The sequence below is a fragment of the Cryptotermes secundus genome, unplaced genomic scaffold (genome assembly GCF_002891405.2).
Source record: "Cryptotermes secundus unplaced genomic scaffold, Csec_1.0 scaffold497, whole genome shotgun sequence".
NCBI classification, from domain to species: Eukaryota; Metazoa; Arthropoda; class Insecta; order Blattodea; family Kalotermitidae; genus Cryptotermes; species Cryptotermes secundus.
Window position 1 is genome coordinate 674,319 of NW_019730587.1, and position 18,713 is coordinate 693,031.

Here is an 18,713-nt window from a genome sequence, read left to right on the forward strand (position 1 = left end):
GGGCAGGTTTTCTCTGAATACTTCAGTTTCTTCTGCCCATTGATTCCACCAAGTAATCCACAGTCACCATCATCTATCATCTGGGGCTGGTACAATAGGCAAATAGTGGCCACAGTAAAAAGTGGACTCGGTCTCACCGCACTAACAACAACAACAACAACAACAACAACAACAACAACAATGACATTGTTATTACTATTACTATTATTATTATTATCATCACAATCTGTTTCCTAACCAAACTTATGATTGGTCAAGTGTGTATGAAACCTCTTATGTTGACGTAGCAGTCGCCAGCTTCAGTGTTGCTGTCAGAAGTGCCATGGAGCAGGCAATTCCTTGTGGGTATTGCTGCAAGTCTAAATTCCCTCACTGGTTCTCCTATACCTTAAGGTATTACATCACCAAGAAAAATTGTTTCCACCGTCATTTTAAAAAGAATCCTAATTCTTTTAAGACAGGTTCGCCTATTATCGAAAATTAGTTAAAAACACCACCAAGTTCGACAGGCTTAGGTGGTTGAAGTCAGTTGATAACAATTTAAAGTCACAGCCCCAATATTTCTGGAAATACGTGTCTAATTTCAGAAAATATAGATCCAGTTCCATTCATCTAGAAGTAGATGGTACACACCTAGTCCAGCCCGAAGCTGTTGCTGATGCATTCGCTAAGCACTTTCAATCTGTTTACAATAACCACTGCTGTAAGGTCATTCACCCTCTCTCATAATCTTCTGAATTTTTATCCCTTGCCCCCATTTCTGATGCCAATGTCTACAAAGCCATCAATATACTAAAACCATCAAAATCTGTTGGGCTTGACGGTATTCCTGGTTTTATCATCAAAGGTTGTGCAGGTATTTTTATTCCTATACTTAGGCATATATTTAACTTGAGCCTGACGCAGCAGTATTTTCCTGCTGCATGGAAAGAATCTGCTGTTGTACCAGTATTTAAAAGAGGCAATCATGCTGCTGTGAGCAACTACAGGCCTATTTCTATTCTCAGTAATTTATCTAAATTGTTTGAATTCATTATTCATGATCATGTTTCTCATTTCACTAAATTTAATTCTAACCAACATGGCATTACCAGAACTAAACATACAGTTACCAATTTGGTGACGTTTCTCAACTTCTTGACACCTGTTGTCCGTGGTCAGCATCAAGCTGATGCCGTCTATTTTGATCTTTCTAATGCTTTTGACCTCGTCCCTCATAATATGCTCTTGCATAAATTAAGCTCCATCATATTCTCTGATGCTTATGATAGCTGGTTTCGCAGTTACTTAGCCAACAGACAATCACGGGTTTGTGTTTCTGGCACTCTCTCCCTGCCTTTTCATGTAACGTCTGGTGTGCCACAAGGCTCTGTTCTGGGGCCTTTTCTTTTCAACATATTTATAAATGACCTATGCGACTCCGTTAACTACTGTAAATTTCTAATTTTTGCTGACGATCTAAAGATTTTCCGCATTATTAACTCTCCACATGATTGCCTCTTACTTCAATCTGACATTAATTCTGTAAGTGACTGGTGCACTGCTAACTACATGAAACTTAATATTGCTAAAACGTGTGTTGTATCATACACCAGAAAAACAAATTTTCTGAGCTACAAGTATCAGCTTTGTCATGCTATCATTACACACACCAGCAGTATTAAGGACCTGGGTATTTTCTTTGATTCAAAGTTACATTTTCACACACATGTTAATTACATATTTTCTGAATGCATAAAACTTTTAGGCTTTATTCGCTCCATTACCTACAGGTTTTCCTCCCTGGAGAGTCTGTACATACTATATTTTACTTTAGTCAAGTCCAAGTTGGAATATGCCTCAATAGTTTGGAACCCCATCACCTCGACTGATGCCAATAAGCTTGAGCGCATCCAGCAGAAGTTTGCGTCCATCTGTTTTTATCGATTTTCCCTTCATATTTCATATAATTATACTGATGCTTTAGAGAAATTAAGTCTGCAATCTTTACATAAATGCAGACATCACCTTGATGCACTTTTTCTTGTTCAGGTCTTTCATGGAATCATTGTAGCTTCTCCGTATTGCTTGGATACCTCATGAATATCTTGGGGAGCTTGTAAACACAGCAATAGAGCTAGTGACAATGGGCTGCTTCTCCCGACTTCACGGCTCTAATAAGTAAACTGAGAGAAGAAGGGGCAGGGGCGGTTCAAATGGTAGCAGAGCGTGGTTAAAATTTTGAGAATTTTTCTCTTGTGGTGTCCCTGTCCTTAGAGTGAGAGCGTATAATTTTGGTGTACGTATTTCTGGAACGGGGTGTCACTGGCTCTGTGTGTGTGTGTGTGTGTACTGCTAACTGTACTGAGACTTGTGTTGTTGTGTTTCATGCTGGTACGACATGTCGCTAGCCCGGATCTATGACTTATGCAAGCAGCAAGTGAAGGAGTTGGCCAGTCAACTGGGTCTGTCTACCAGCATAACTCTGGATGATTTGAGGAAATGGGTTAAGTGGAAATCTACAGCCATCAAACCCTAGTTGCCTTCTCAAAGTGCAGCTAATTCTTCATTAGTTTCGAAGCCAGTTCAGCAAAATATTGATACTTTTGTTCATCAGGGAAATTGGTGACTGATTTAATTTTGGGCATTCCTGTGCTGTTGGGTACTGACCCGGAGGAAATTCTGAAATTCCTGATTCATGCGAAGGATGTTTTCGACTTGGAATTAATCTCTGATTCCGAGTTTATGGCGCTTCTGGTCAGTAGAACATCAGGTAGGATTATGCAAATCCTTGGAGCTCGTTTAGGAAATACCCAAAATTGGGGTATGATTCGATCAGAGATTATCTCCACTTTAGCATCGTATGTTCTTGAGTGGTTTCAATCTTCGGGGGAAGATCTGAACAGTTATGCTATTTCAGTGGTGGCGTCGCAAGTTGAATGCTTCAATTGCGACTTGAAGGTGGCCCTGATTATTTATCACAACTCTCAGCACACTTAACTGTAGTTATGACATGAAAGTAGTCGATAAATCCGATTACCAATCCGAACACTGCCTTTAGTCACTAATACACGCAACAATATTCTACCACTTATGCTATGCAACAGGCATTCTCATGAATCATCTTGGCAAGCAATAATGGCACTGCTTCACTCCTGCTTGCATTTTGTGGGCTTGGAGATCAGTAAATCTGAAGTAGATCTTTTATGATTGGAAACAAAATTAAGTTCACTGACTGCAGAATGGCTGAGTAGGTGGACTGCAGTCTTTTACAAACACATTATTGTGGCAGATGAGTAGGTATAATTATTGTCATGAAGCCTCAGGTATGCTTTTGGCCACATTTCTTGAGGCTTCTTGATCTCTTAGATTAGGCAGATTCTTCTGTAATATTGCACAGTAACATTTTATTGACTTTGTTGAAAAGAAAGAAGCTACAATCTTCTTTCTACCACTTCTATATCTTTTCACTTTCATGGAGGAAGGAGGTATCATTGTTAAACATCTGTATCACTGCCTGGCATTTTGTTTCAGGCTCAAATTCTCATGTCACTGCCCGTGACAATACCAAAAACTGGGAGAGAGCCACCATTATGAAAATGCAAATTCGATGGCATCATTCTAACTACATCTGTTTCAGGCCTTCTTTTGGAATGAGAGGCACCCACTGACACTAAATCTTCCTCATGCTGATTTACTGATGGCAGCACCACCTGGTGAACTGGTTGTCTCTCTATATTAATCATAAGTCATCATTTTTCATCACAGTCTTCAAGCAAGTGATGGTTTCTTCAGTGAAAACCACTGTTACTTGTCTGCTAGTGAGTCATTTCAGTTGCTATTACTGAAAAACGCTTCAGCAATGCAAAGAACAGAGCCAAACACTGCAACAGAGCTCGTTTTGTAAGTATCCATTCATCTAAGGTTAATGCTTATAGTCTGTACTTCCTACCTGATGAGCGATTTGGACCTGGACAGAAGGGCGATGTGGCTTGAACTGGAGAATAAACCTGTGCTGTAAACTCTTCAAATGTTGTAGCATCCTTGTGGTTACGGACCACTGTCTCCAAAGACTTAGCACGCTCTTCATAACTGTAAAGAATCACAAAAATATGCTGATCATGCATTTTTTCTCCTCAAAATAGAAAGCTAAAATATGAGGAATAAAATAAAACAATTACTGCTTTTACACGGAATTAACCACAATAACTCCATGGTGCACAGAAATTCTTGGAAAGCTAACAGTCATGAAGCTTGTAAACCCCTTCCACTTACAGAACTGATTCTTTACCATGTTTTATTAGAGCATGCCACTTTCACAAAGGATACTTTCCTCTAAGCTGATCTGTGTGTGTTGTCCTTTCTATGTTTCAACTCAATGTTCAGCAAAAACTTCTGGAAATGAACTTAATATGCCTAATTTTGTTTAAATACTCCAATCTGCAGTAAACACCTAACTCTCAAGCATGTATGGGGGTTGGGGTGTGCCCATTATATGAATCTCCCACCTGCATGGGAAAAATTCTTACAGAAACCCAACTGTACAGTTTAGTAAAGAAGTCCACAGAATATTAAACATATGGTCAAAAAAGACAATCAAGAAGAGTGCATTGTGGACTGATAGTTCAAATATTTCATATATAGGAGTTCGACCACTTTTGCCTGCAATACAGCAGCAATTCTTCTTGAAATGGACTTGTACAAAGTTTGAACAGCCTCTAGCCGAATTTTATTTTATTTTTCTTGAAGAACATGTTCAAATTGCCTCAGGGATGCTGGAGGTGGGAATTTCTTCCTCAATCTAGACTCTGAGACTGACCAGAGTGGTTCAATAATGTTCAAATCTGGCGATTGTGCTGGCCATGGAAGATGCTGAAGTCCTCCTTCATGCTGTTCAAACCATGACTGAACAGTCTGGTTGTGTGAATGTATTGCTGTTCAGAAATGTCTGGCTCGTGGGATGCACCAGATTACCCAACCTGTTCATGTACTCCCTTGCAGTAATTCAGCCATAAAGGGTAATAACAGGACCAACAGAATATTGTACCATGATAACCTTCCCTGTGTTTCACTGTTGGAACCAGGCATTCCAGACTGTAGGCTTCCTTGGCTGTTTTCCAAACGTAAATTCTTCCTGATAAGGGAACAGCATGAAGGATGAGGCATCTGACTCTATCACACATGCATTTCCAGTTGTCTGATATCCAGGTTTTATGGTCACGACACCATCGTTTATGTATCTGAGCATTACTTTCAGTAATCAGAACGTTAGCAATTGCAGCCTTACTGTGCATGTTGGATTTGTGACACTCACGTCGGACAGTTTTTGTGAAAAAAAGGGGCTTCAAGATGAATATTCAGTTGTGTTGCAGTAGTTCTGTGACTTTAAAAAAAAATCATTGTCAGTGTTGATTTTTGCCCACTGTTCCTCTTCGCTGATGTTATCTTCCCATAATTTTTTATTTTAGCGTCCTGTTGCACTGATTTTCGTCGATGATATGAATGTAGTGTCTGTCTTTTAGTGCACTCAATTTCACTTGTTATTTCACAACGTTTCGGCACTATAGTGCCATCATCAGGTGCTCCATTTATGTTAATCTATTTCACTGCTTGCCATTATGTCACTGTAAAATTTAAAAAGTACTTAAAAATGAGTCGCATATGCAAACATAACCTTAAAAACTGTTGCTATTGATACGCCTATTAATGGTGCAGTTTTGTCACAGATGCTCCTGCTAAATGCGCAACAATGATCTGTCAACTTTATCACTACAGAGTGTAAACAAATGGAAGAACATTCAGTGTTGCCAGCTGCAGTTCTTTCAATGTAGCCAACACAAACAAATTTTATTCCTCAATTTCTTAGTGTTTCCATTATTTTGTCCACCTCCTGCATAATGCAACGCAACTACAAATAATATTAGTCTCTACTTTACTGGTAAATGCATGAGATAGGACATTGGGTAGTGCTATAGTTGTGGGTAGGAGAGCTACTGTATGGCAAATGAACATCCGCATATTAACTTTTTTTTTTAAGTTTATTTTTATAAGATATATAACCACAAAAATATCAGTTAATAAATCAAAATTTGCTTACAACCAGTCTTCCCACTAAACTTCGTAAGAAATGATTCGTTACACTAAGAAACAAAAAGCTAAATATAAGAATTCACATGGGTGTTATGCTTTACATTCCGAAAGTAAGTAAATAAATAAAACCTTTGATAAGGATGAGTATTTTTCGAAGACATGCTACTGCAGTTCAAATTTCAAGAAGTTACACATAAAACAATATCCTTTATCACTCATGCATCAAATACATTTGTTTATCAACGCTAATGCCATTATAAGATTTAAATACATTATTCACAATAAACTCTTACACTGAAATTCAAAGATGTACCAGCAAATTTAAAATTCATACTCATAGATGATAAAGGTTATATGACATGGATGCACCTTCCAATCTTGTGTGGCTACCAGGTTGGTATTACACATGGTAGAGAACGTAAAAGTAGGAAAGTGGGATAGTCTTCAATGGCATGCAGTTTTTACAGAGTTTCATGAAATTCTATCAAATGGCTGAAGTTATTACAGTGAGTGAGACATGTAGATGTTATGATACCAAGGTGAATTATTTCTTATAAAATAAGGAGGTTAAAAACAGATGAATTCTAAACTCTGGTGTTGCCTTCAAAATGAATGTGACTTTTTGTGTGCTGGAAAAGAAAATTAAAATATACTTCATATAACACTTCAAAACTAAATTTATCATGCCTCGTTATTATAGAACATTGTCACTTACTAGTTCTGGTAGAAAGGCAGCATGCTCCTCTTTGCTCTTGATGCACCGATGGCTGATGCCCGCACCAGACCAGGCAGAACCTTATCATCTACAATTGACTCATTAAATAATGGACCAAAGTAAGGAACCTAAAACAAATTCAACAACTTTATGTCTTCATACTTTTCAGGGGGAGAGGGGATGCACGTGTACACACACAAATTGAAAGGTTCCCAAAATGCAAGAAATTATCATTAAGACTATCTGTCTTACTGTCTTCACATGGGATTTGTAGAGCAATTTAACAATATAAGCTTTATATCCATGCATTCCCAGAGGATCTAATCTAAATATACAATATATACTGTATATTTATTTATTTATTTACAGTTTAATGATACTGTCAGTACTTTGGACTGTGTAACATTGAGTGAGGAAAACAACATAAATATCAAGTCAGGATAGTCTGTGTGCCAGTTGAGATTTTAACCTGACACCTCCAAATCAGAACTGTCACACTTTGATCTAATTTGCTGAATATGTAGAACGTTTTAATTACATGGTTAAATAAATCGAGTTACATTTCATGTGTATCTCTTATATATCACTCAATTCTGAGGCTGCCTTTCCATTCAGAATTTTGCTCTTGAGCACAGAGACTGGAATAGAATCTAACAAAAAAGACGTGAGTTGTGGCTAGAAACCTGTTACAGTAGCTTCTCACTCTGTTGTTTAGAAACAGAGCTCTACTGTGCTGCCTTGCTGATACCATATGAGAAACAAAAGCCGAAAGGTACATTCAAATTTTCAATTTGTAACACTGTCCAAATTTTACTAAATTCACCAATAATCTGATTTTAGTTTATTGTTGGTACAAATTTTATAATTGGATAATTACAATTTGATTACCTTTCATATCATTAAATGTGTCATCTTACTGATTAAATATGATGATACCTCTGTGAAATAATTTGATTTGATAACTGTGTGGTTGTCAACATGGGGTTGTCCTGAATGGCACCCCTCCCTTCACGGAACAATTTCACCCATCGTGCGACTGTGTGATAAGGCAAAGCAGCATCACCACATGCTTTTTGCAGTCCCTGACAACAGTTTTGTGCACTATGACCTTGTGCAACTTCAATTTTTATCCAGGAGCATTGTTCTTGTTTTATAAACATGTTCTTAGGGCACTTGAACTGGGCTCCTGCACTTCAAGACAATGCACAATGCAACTCAATGAAATAACCAGAGCCACTTACTGCACTACTTCAACTGAACTTCTGCTATCAGCTACAGACAATGCTAGTGCCACATGATGCACATCTTTTATGTTACAGCAGTGTTGCCACTACTTTTTATCCAACTCTTGTATTAAGGCCAAGAAAGAAGCCACTCAGGGGAAGATGGAGGCTCTTCCAGAAGAGATAGGGGCCATTCAAGTAGAACTAAAAGCCAGTCGAGAAGAATGAATGCAAGTCAAAATGAGATGATGGCCATGACAGAGGTCAAGATGAAGTCACATCCAGAAAGGATGAAAGCCAATCAAGAAAATAAAGAGACCATAGCACAACACTATTACCAGGCCCCATGTATAAAAGCCATGCACCTTTCTACTGCTCTGCTGGGCTGGGCTGGGCTTCTAATGTCTTACAGAGTCCCTAAAGAAGTGATCTGCATGGAGACTATTGGGGCAACTGAGGACTAATTTGGTAAGCTGGTCTCATCATACTGCACTCAGTTGAGAAGAGGAACCCAAATCCTTGGTGAGCCCTTTATGAGTTTTCCATGGCCATCAGACAGCCAACCCACCATGGCTCTGCTGCACTATGTGAGCACCACAACTAGGCAAGGTATTCAGCAATAGCATAAGTGAGCAAGACACAAAACAGCAGCTACTTCTGGGAAGCAAGAGATCTGCCTCTGACTCCAAAAAAGCAAGTTACAAAGCAGGGTGGAGGAATCGGTCCCTCCCAAACAAAAGAACAGACTACCAATGCCTTACATGGTGGCATTGCAGGAGCACCATCCACTCTTGAAAGCTCTGTCCCCACAGGCTGGAAAAATAAATGGTGATACATCTATGGTCTACTTGGGACGAGCAGCCTTAAGAAAAAAAGCAATGCAACAGGTGCACACAAAACACAGAGAATGACTTCAACTCTGACTTTTACTTTTTAGAGCGATACCACAAAGATGACAATGAATTTCTCAATCACACTGTATGGGTAACAGGTGATGAAACCTGGGTTCCATTTGGGAAAGTTGAAACCAAAGAACAGTCAAAGCAGTGGATGCACACACATTCACCAAACAAGGCAAAAAAGTATAAACAAATGTTGTCTACCAGAAAGCTGATGGCAGCTCTTTTCTGGGAATGGAAAGGAGTGTGATGGTGGAATTTGTGCAACAAGGGACCACAATAACATCAGACATGTATTGTGAAATGCTAAAATATTGTGTAGGGTTATTCAAGACACAAGACATTGAATGCTGACATCCGGTGTAATGCTCTTCCATGACAATGCACATCTGCATATGGCTGCTGATCTCGCTCCGAGTGACTACCGCCTGTTTACCTACCAGAAGAACTGGTTGGAATCACAGAACTTCAACAGTAATGAGAAGTTGACAGAAGGTGTCAAGAATGTGGCTGAGCTCACACTCGGCAGATTCTGACACAGGCTTACAAAAACTTATTCCTTGATACAAGTGCCTTAATTCTAGCTTTAAGAAGCAGCTTAACTTATGTACATATTTTTTATATAATAAAATTGTTTTCTCATTGCTTCTTTCGTTAATAGCTCACTGGAGGTTACTTTCTAAAGAGTCCTTGTGTTTCTCCAAACCAAACTTGCAACAACTAACAATCAAGTTTCTTCCGTCAAATGTGACACTTTTTTAAGTTTTCCCCCTCGTAAGCACACAAGCATCACAACACACAGACAAGCAACATCAACTACCGACAGACAACACACGCCAACAACATCCCGAAGCAAAAAGATTGGGCCAAGCGGGAAAGAATTCTAGGGATTTTAAGAATTCTTACTTCAAATAACGAAACATAATTTTACAGAATTAACGACGAATCAAATAAGGAAGCTACTGTGGTGTGTGAAAAACTTTTAGTGAACCGACATTCTGGGTAATTTTAACTATTTGTAATTATTTTAATTAACTGGAACGTGGCTATCTTGGACAAAGTGAAGTTTTGTGTGTTGGTGATTTCTTTTTCTACTATAAATGCCTCTGATGATGGCTCCGTGGTGAGCCGAAACATGTAAGGCAGGTGCTGACGAGGTGGAAAACTTAAAAAAGAAGCACACAAGCATCACAACACACAGACAAGCAACATCAACTACCGACAGACAACACACGTCAACAACATCCCGAAGCAAAAAGATTGGGCCAAGCGGGAAAGAATTCTAGGGATTTTAAGAATTCTTACTTCAAATAACGAAACATAATTTTACAGAATTAACGACGAATCAAATAAGGAAGCTACTGTGGTGTGTGAAAAACTTTTAGTGAATCGACATTCTGGGTAATTTTAACTATTTGTAATTATTTTAATTAACTGGAACGTGGCTATCTTGGACAAAGTGAAGTTTTGTGTGTTGGTGATTTCTTTTTCTACTATAAATGCCTCTGATGATGGCTCCGTGGTGAGCCGAAACATGTAAGGCAGGTGCTGACGAGGTGGAAAACTTAAAAAAGTGTCACATTTGACGGAAGAAACTTGATTGTTAATTGGTTAGTGTGACGGACCAGAATGAAAGACCTTAAACTTGCAACAGTTTCCGAAAATTTCAAAGAAAGCATAAATAAATTACAGGTATAAATTTAAAATAATTATATTTCCTAGCCATGTGCCACAGTATTTAAATTCTTAAAAAGACAATTACCACTTTGTCTTGACAAATTAAAACTGCAGAATTTTACAATATAGACACTCTTATCACCTCCATCAGAATCTCTCATTAGTCAACATCTTTCATGAAAATGATGACAGCTACTGACAAGAGAGATTACAGATGGCAGATCAATCTAACAACAGAATTATCAAATCTGCATCCAACATGTGTTATGTGCTAGCCACACACCACATAAGCACAATCTCATACATTATCATCATGATTCATACCACATACAGAAATGTACTGGCAAATTTTCTGATAAAACTTACTTAAAAAATCAATCAAGCTTGACTTGGACATCATGTAAAATAGTGTTTATATTTAATCAATATGGCTTAAAATTAAATTTGTTCAGCAATCTTTGGTGTAAACCTTAATACCAAGTCAGATCAGAATTCAAGCAGCAGTTTCAGAGAAAAATAAAACGCAAATAGAGAGAGATATGGACAGCCACACAAGCAGTTATGTAATCATTTTATGTAATTTGTGTAAAGGACACATAAAAGGAGTTCCTTACTGCCATTACATTTCAGTGCAATTGCATGTGGCATTACCTAAACTGCTTTATGGACATGGTAACCCAAGGAGTACATAAAGTAAATAATCACATACCTCGGACTTTCGAGATACCTGGACACGGTACAGCCTGTTAGGAAGGGGGTAGATAACAATAAGTACATCACAGAATTCAGTTGGTATGATACCACGTCTATAATCACGGGAGTGCTCTGACCACACAATGTGTACTTCATCATTTCCCAGGTGACGTGTCTGTAACAGAAATAATCAGTTTTATAAAAGCCGAACTCTTAAGACGGGGTCACACCAAGAAAACTGGCAACAGCAAAGCAACTGCAATATCCAAGAACGGTTATCAGCCTGAGCTGAACACATGTTACTGAACGGAGCAGTACAAATTGAGGAAATGGCAATGCAATGCCACCCAGACTATGCCAGGCAGGACAAAACAGATTTGGCTTGGGAAAGAATTTCTCATGAGATGAAGGAGTCTGGATCCAGGTTAAGTTCTTTTGAAACAATAAAAGCACCTCAGTTTAAACTGCCATGGAACAGAAGCACCCAGTGTTTTCTTTTCTTATATTGTATTTAAGCATCCTGTTACAATAATATATCATTTATTTCCCATATAATTCCATCTTAAACACAACTTATTATACAGTCACCCTTCTTCCACAATACATGGTTCGGTTATATATGTATGTCTGTAAGGGGTGGGCCATAAAAATCGGCCCCTGCACTGCGACCTTCAATAATCTATTGTGCTTTTTGGTTATATATGGCCATCATCAGATCTTGCTAAAATTGTTGCACTGTATGACAAAATTTCATATTGCATGTGAATGTGATATTTTTGTATTAAAATAAATTGACATTAATTAACATCCCAATATTTTCCTTACGGTCATCATCCTCTCTTCTCAAGCCATCTCAACCAGTCTCAACTACACCATATTATGACAGGATCAGTATTATTATCTTCCGTTGCAGAAGCGCATGATATTAAAAAATACAATCATGCATTACGTCGGAAGAACGTACCAACTTAAGATGATGTGAGCCACTTATCAAATGTAAGTTTCTTCAGTGTGTGCCCGCTAATCTCGAAACCAGTTGCCTGCTTCAAGTAGGTAATTTTTCTTGGAAATTGCTGTTGCATTGCAGTTGCCAGTTTCCTTGGTGTGCCCTCACCCTTAGGCAACATTTCAGTTTCATTACTAAAGAAACTAAACTATTCAAATGACCACAGCAGTTAATACAAATTGTCTATAAAGACCTCAGCTAGAGTAGGGAACTGTCAAACATTCCACTGAACTTTCAATGGCATTTCACTAGTACTGACAGACATATACGTGCATATACACGTACTGTGTTTCAACAGAACTTTTCAAAGAACTATAAGTAAAATTCAATTAGTCAGTTGGGTGAAGTGGCTCTTGAAATAAACTGAGTACATGACATTTATTCATGATAACATTCATATTCTTGTAACACAACTGCACATTTTATGTTTCACAAAATCTGGCACAATGATTAGAAAGGTATATATGCAGGCTGAATTACACACTTACATACTGACACTTAAATTAGTTGACATTAATAAAATATGCACATGCTAATATTCACATAATAAAGCTCAATATATCAAATTTCTTCCTGTGAGGAGGCAGGTTAAAATACTTCACAGTTGGGTCATAGAAAATAATGAAAAGTGAACCCACTTCCTGGGGTATAACTGGGCCACTCCTGACACTGGAAGACATAAATAGAATGACCTAGTCCTTCAGGTTTGACGCATGGCTGATGAAACTGCTCCATAAAAAATTACCATTGTGAAATCCAAGAACATGAAAACAGAATGATCTAATTCATGACAACCTGTGGAACTAAATAAGGACTTGAAAACAGGCACGCGGAATGTCTTATCACTGTATATGCCCAGAGCACTTAAAATTTTATTCAACCAGCTAAACATATTGTGACATGTAACTCCACTGCTAGACAACACACACGTGGCCAACAATAGTGGAGTAGTGTTTTCTTTGTGTCCGTGGTGATATCACTCAACAGTGGCCAGCAGTCAGCGTGGTAATGAACTGGCTAAATAGCAATCATATAGTAACCCTAACAGAGGCATCACACAACAACAGAAGAAGCTGTGTTTTCTGTGTGTTCATCCATTCTGCAGCTATATAATGTGAATTCACTTGTGCAGTCAAGAGTCAAGAGAATGAGAATATAACAGCATACAGCAGTTCAATTGTCAGTAAGAGATAGTGGCAGGAATTTCATAGTTGAAGAAGAATTAGAAGTCGATCTGTGAAGTCTCAATGTGTGATTAGAAGATTTAGTCATTGTGAGACTGTTTTAATTCTGTTATCAGGAGATGACTGGTGAAGACTGAGAATCCTAGTGTATATGTAACGGTGAAGATAAAGATACTGGAGTCAAGGAACAGTTCTATGATGATCTTCAAAGAGTGTATGACAATACCACAAAACATATGTATTTATAGTTGGGGACCTAAATGCTAAGACTGGCAAAGAACTAGCCTACTCTCATGTATCTGGAGTGCACACTTTGCATGACTTTCCAAACCAGAATGATAAAATGGTGTGCAACTTCGCAATTCAGAATAATATGATCATCATCATCATCATCAGCATACAGCACCAACATAAAATAATCCATAAAGGTACTTGGAGAACTCCTAATGGAGCTACAGTCAATCAAATAGATCATGTACTCATTAATGCAAAGAAAAGGAGTGCAGCTGAAGATGTCAGATCAACGTGTGGACTAAACTGTGATTCTAACCATTTTCTCGTTAAAAAAGCAATTAAGCAAAAATTCAGTACCACCCCAGGAACTGGAACAAGAGATAAGAAAATAAGGAACTCTGATAATTAAATAAATCAGGCTAAACTTAGACAATATAGATCAAATCTACACAACAAGCTTCACAATCTAAAAGTAGATATAGAGAAAGAATGGGAAAATATTAAAAAAGCTATCAGTGAAGCCGCTACAGAAACCACTGGAATCCAGCAAAATCATCTGAGAAATGAATGGTGGGATGAAGAATGCAGATCAATAATAAATGAGAAAAACATAGCAAGAAAAAAAGGGATGCCAACAAAGTGTGTACACAAAATCTGGCTAAAAACAAGATTAGGCAGACAGAGGAAGCACACAAAATATTGCAAGGAAGTTCTTTAAAGATAGCAAGTCTTTTCAAAGAGGGAAATCTACAGGTGCACTGGTCTGTAAGGATGAAAATGGAAAATTAAACTCTCAACAAGAGAGAATATTAGAGAGATGGGAGCAATATTTTAGAACTTTAATGAAGACAGACAAGAAGTTTGAAGGTAATAAAGGAAAAGAAATCTTAGAGGTAGATGAAAATATATTACCTCCACCAACTTACATAAAAATAGACAACATAATAACCATTTCAAAATTGAAAAAGGCTACAGGGACTGATAACATTCCCTTGGAACTAATTAAACATGGAGGAAGTACACTGAAGCAAAGACTGTACAATCTAATTCTGTTAATATGGAATAAAGAAGAATTACCTAAGATTGGATTGAAGGAATTATCTGCCCAATATATATATATGAAAGAAGACCGTACAGAATGCTCCAACTATCAGCCAATAACCCTTCCTAATAGAGCCTATAAAATATTTGTAGTTCTATTAAATAATCTGTTTCCTGAAATAGTAAAAGAAAAACTATGAGATGTGCAAATGGGTTTCAGACCAGAAGATCTGCCGTAGATAACATATTTATTATTAGACGAGTTTTTGAAAAATCTCATGAGTACAATATTAAACTGCATAATATATTTATTGATTGTACACAAGCTTTTGCCTCAGCTGACGGATGTACGATAAAGTATCAGAGAGCCTAAAATATTATGATGTGCCAATAATATTGATTAGTTTAATAACACGGATACAAAAGCAACAGTGAACGTCAATAATGAGTACTCTAGTAAATCTGAGGTATACAGGGTGTAGAACAAGGAGATTCTTTGTCTTCTACTCTCTTTAGCTTAGCCATAGACATAACAGGAAAGCTTGATACTAGGGGAAAAGTCTCTAACCAACTGAAACACTGTAATGCATATGCAGATGATATTTTAATAACTGCCAGAACTAAACAGGCCATGATTGATGCTTTTAACAAATTAAAGAGGGAATCCATAAAATATGAATCAGTAGTCAATGAAAAGAAAACAAGGTACATGAAATGCACCAGAAGAAAACAATATAAAATTGATGATTTAGAGACTGGAAATTTAAAAATAGGTCAAGTCAGATGATTTAAATATTTTGGGGCAATAGCTAATGAGGATACTTCAACAGAAGAAGATATTAAGGGGAAAACAGCACTAGGAAATAAGGAATATTACTCATTCATTTTCATTTAATTATCATTCAACAATCCATACATACAGGTATTACAACCATTTGGATAGGGAAATTGTCAAACAAAAGTATGTTCCAAAGTAAATTAATTTCAAGAGGAACAAAATTTAAACTATACTGGTCGGTGGTCAGACCTGTAGTTACTTATGCCTGTGAAACCTGGGTACTGAGAGAAAGTGAAATCAATAAATTACTGGTTTTTGAGAGCAAATTTCTAAGAAAAATTTTTGGCCCAAGTGAAGAAAATGATAGCTGGTGAATGAAAACAAATTAAGAATTAAATCAGTTAATCAACTATAAAAATATAAACAATTTTATACATGCACAAAGACTCTCATGGCTTGGCCACATAGAGCAAATGCCAACCAAGAGATCAGTTCAAAGAATGTAGTCATGGAAACCATTAAGTACAAGACCAGTGGGCAGACCGAAAATACGATGGGAGGATGATGTTAAAGCTGACATTAAGAAGATGATGGTATCAGACTGGAAGATATCAGTCCAGGACAGGACCAAGTGGAAAGGTGTGGGTGTGAAGACCGAAACTCTATGCGAGTTGTAGCATCAAAATAGAAGAGAAGAAGAAAGTGAATGAATTAAAGTAGAGAATTCCTTAAATAATGTATTAATAACTTGACGCAGACACACAAGCAAGACACAAATAGGTGATATTCTGGCTGTTGTAACACTTTTCCTACACCACCACATGTTGAGACCACTCTGAGATTTGCATTCCTTGTATCAGAAAGGTACCACCAGACCATTCCTCCAAATGGCAGAGAAGCAACAGCATGAAAAGGATCACTAAACTCACTCTGGTGCTTAGGCACAGAATGCACTAAACGTTATAACCATGCCTTCAGCATATGTCCATTGCACACTGCTTAGGCACAGGGAAAACTTTACCTTCCACACATATGCACTATATCACAGGTAAAAAATTACAGGTAACAAGGATATGGTGCACTATTTACCTTCTGCAGCAAGGACTCCTGGCTAGAAGAGGGCATCCTAGTAGCTACGTGAAATATCACTTCTAGGAATGACGTAGCATAATATGGGGCAGTTTCTCCAGTACTTTTATTGCGTTGTAAGCCTCCCAAGAATCCTGTATGTGATTCCAATTCAACCTAAAATAAATAAGACATTAAGTCCAATAGACAGAAGTATGTTTTGTTTAATTGTGATTTATTTAATAATTGCTTTTAGTAGCTCAGAATAGTAGGAATAATGAATGATGACATGGATATAATATGGAAAGAAGTGTTAGTAGACAGCACCATCTGGAGAAGCTGAGGGAAACCAGAAGAATTTTCATCCGGGACAGTGTCCCAGCTGAGATTAAAATCAGTATAAAAACAAGTGAACTCTGTAGGCTTATTTCAGCTTAAAAAGATTTAAACCATTCAGAGTGGAAGACAAATAAGAATTATGGAGAAAGGCCAGTTTATAATGAAATCAGAATGGATGCTAACATTTCTCTATTTGAGGCACACTTTCATACCTCACATGTTTCTGTACTCATGATCAAAATCATGCTATATACCTGTATGCAAACTATACTGTCACTGAACAGTATATATATGTATTTTCAGTTTCCTTTCTTCCTTACTTATTTTTAAGTAAACGTATTTTGCACATATTGCACAGTTAGACCCAACGTTTTATATTTATGATAGGGAAGCTCCTTCTCAGATAAACTCCAGGAAGCACAGTAGAGAACAAAACAGAACATAATAATGGCAATGTAAACTCCTAGGTACTACCTCAGCATAGTCATGATATTCAGTGTCCCAGCTGAGATTCACTGGGCATGTTCCAAATATAAGTCAGAAGTGCTTGCTCCAAAAATGGTCCATCTCATAACTTCTATTTAGATACAATATTAAAAGAAGGGGAAAAGAGAGAGAGAGAGAAAAAAAGAACATGTGCATGCATAATTATTCTTTTTTTTAATGTAATTATCATGGAGGCACAAAAAAATCAACATTCTATATTTTTAGCATTACCTACACTGTGAAGATAAAGATTTTCTTATACTTGCATAAGGGCTTGCACTGCAACTGACCACAGGTTAAGAGCCGTCCTATACAAGCTTAAGTCCCACCCACTATCTGCCAAGGGCAAGCAGGTCCCACTCACATACCTCCCATAATCTGTACATGTATGTGTAAGAATAAACGGCGCAACAGGCACTGAACCTGTCTGATAGACATAACACATGAACAAATTAATGTTTAACCAAACCTTATGTAAAACATGCACGCTCTCTTACACAATATTTCTAAACACAGACAATGCACCACACACACTTCGTGCATACAGTCTTTCTTTTTTCTTTGAAATAGTGAAGCCACTGATTGAAACTGAAAGTTCTCAATATTTAAGCATGCCATGAAATGGCTGGATTTTGTCCCATTCTTGATGCATCAGCAAGCATGGTAGCCGATCTTGATTACAAGCACTCAAAGAGCATGAATTCCTAATCCCAATTCCCTGAGTTCCATGTCCATTTCTGTCACACAAACAACAGCTGACCAAAAAATGGTGAATAATGTTGAAGACATCAGTCCATATAATATTCCTATTGCATTCTTTGATGAGCCAGCGATTTCAGAGATGCATTACTTCAAGCATAATTATGGCTGAACACTTTTTAACTTATACAACACAAAGCAGTGACACAGTAATAAAAGAATTAACTCCCATTCACTTGTCAAATGTCAAATTATGCAGTGAAACAAGCTATTGGCCTGAAGATCAAGCTCAGATGATGTCAAATGATGGACATTTCTCACTAGTTAAAATATGCAGGAAGCTGTTAAGTCATGCTGATTGTTGCCTTAAAATTATCATCCCCTATTGTGACTATGTAATGTCCTGAAGTTGACCACTGTTTTACAGTCACATATTAGAATGGCTCTGTACAAACAGAGCTAAGCACTCCTGCTTCAAGAACAAGTAAATTCTCTCATATATTCTTGAATGTGGACAAGGAAGGGTAGACAGAGTGTGTTAACTTTCATCGCAAGTGAATAGTGGTTTGAAATCTCCCAGTACTATAGGGGGGGGGGGGAAA

At 37.5% G+C, this 18,713-nt stretch overlaps 1 protein-coding gene across 5 annotated transcripts in view; it reads right to left on the reverse strand.

Annotated features, from left to right (window-relative positions):
- Window positions 1-18,713, reverse strand: part of LOC111866369 (probable Rho GTPase-activating protein CG5521) — a 134,665-nt gene that overhangs the window by 13,818 nt on the left and 102,134 nt on the right. For all 5 annotated transcript variants that reach the window (XM_023855257.2, XM_023855256.2, XM_023855258.2 and 2 more), the window contains 4 exons: window positions 16,609-16,764; window positions 11,293-11,451; window positions 6,785-6,912; window positions 3,932-4,071 (listed from right to left, as the gene is read on the reverse strand). In XM_023855257.2, coding sequence (XP_023711025.1) covers window positions 3,932-4,071; window positions 6,785-6,912; window positions 11,293-11,451; window positions 16,609-16,764 — 583 coding nt within the window. The remainder of the gene's footprint in view (window positions 1-3,931; window positions 4,072-6,784; window positions 6,913-11,292; window positions 11,452-16,608; window positions 16,765-18,713) is intronic.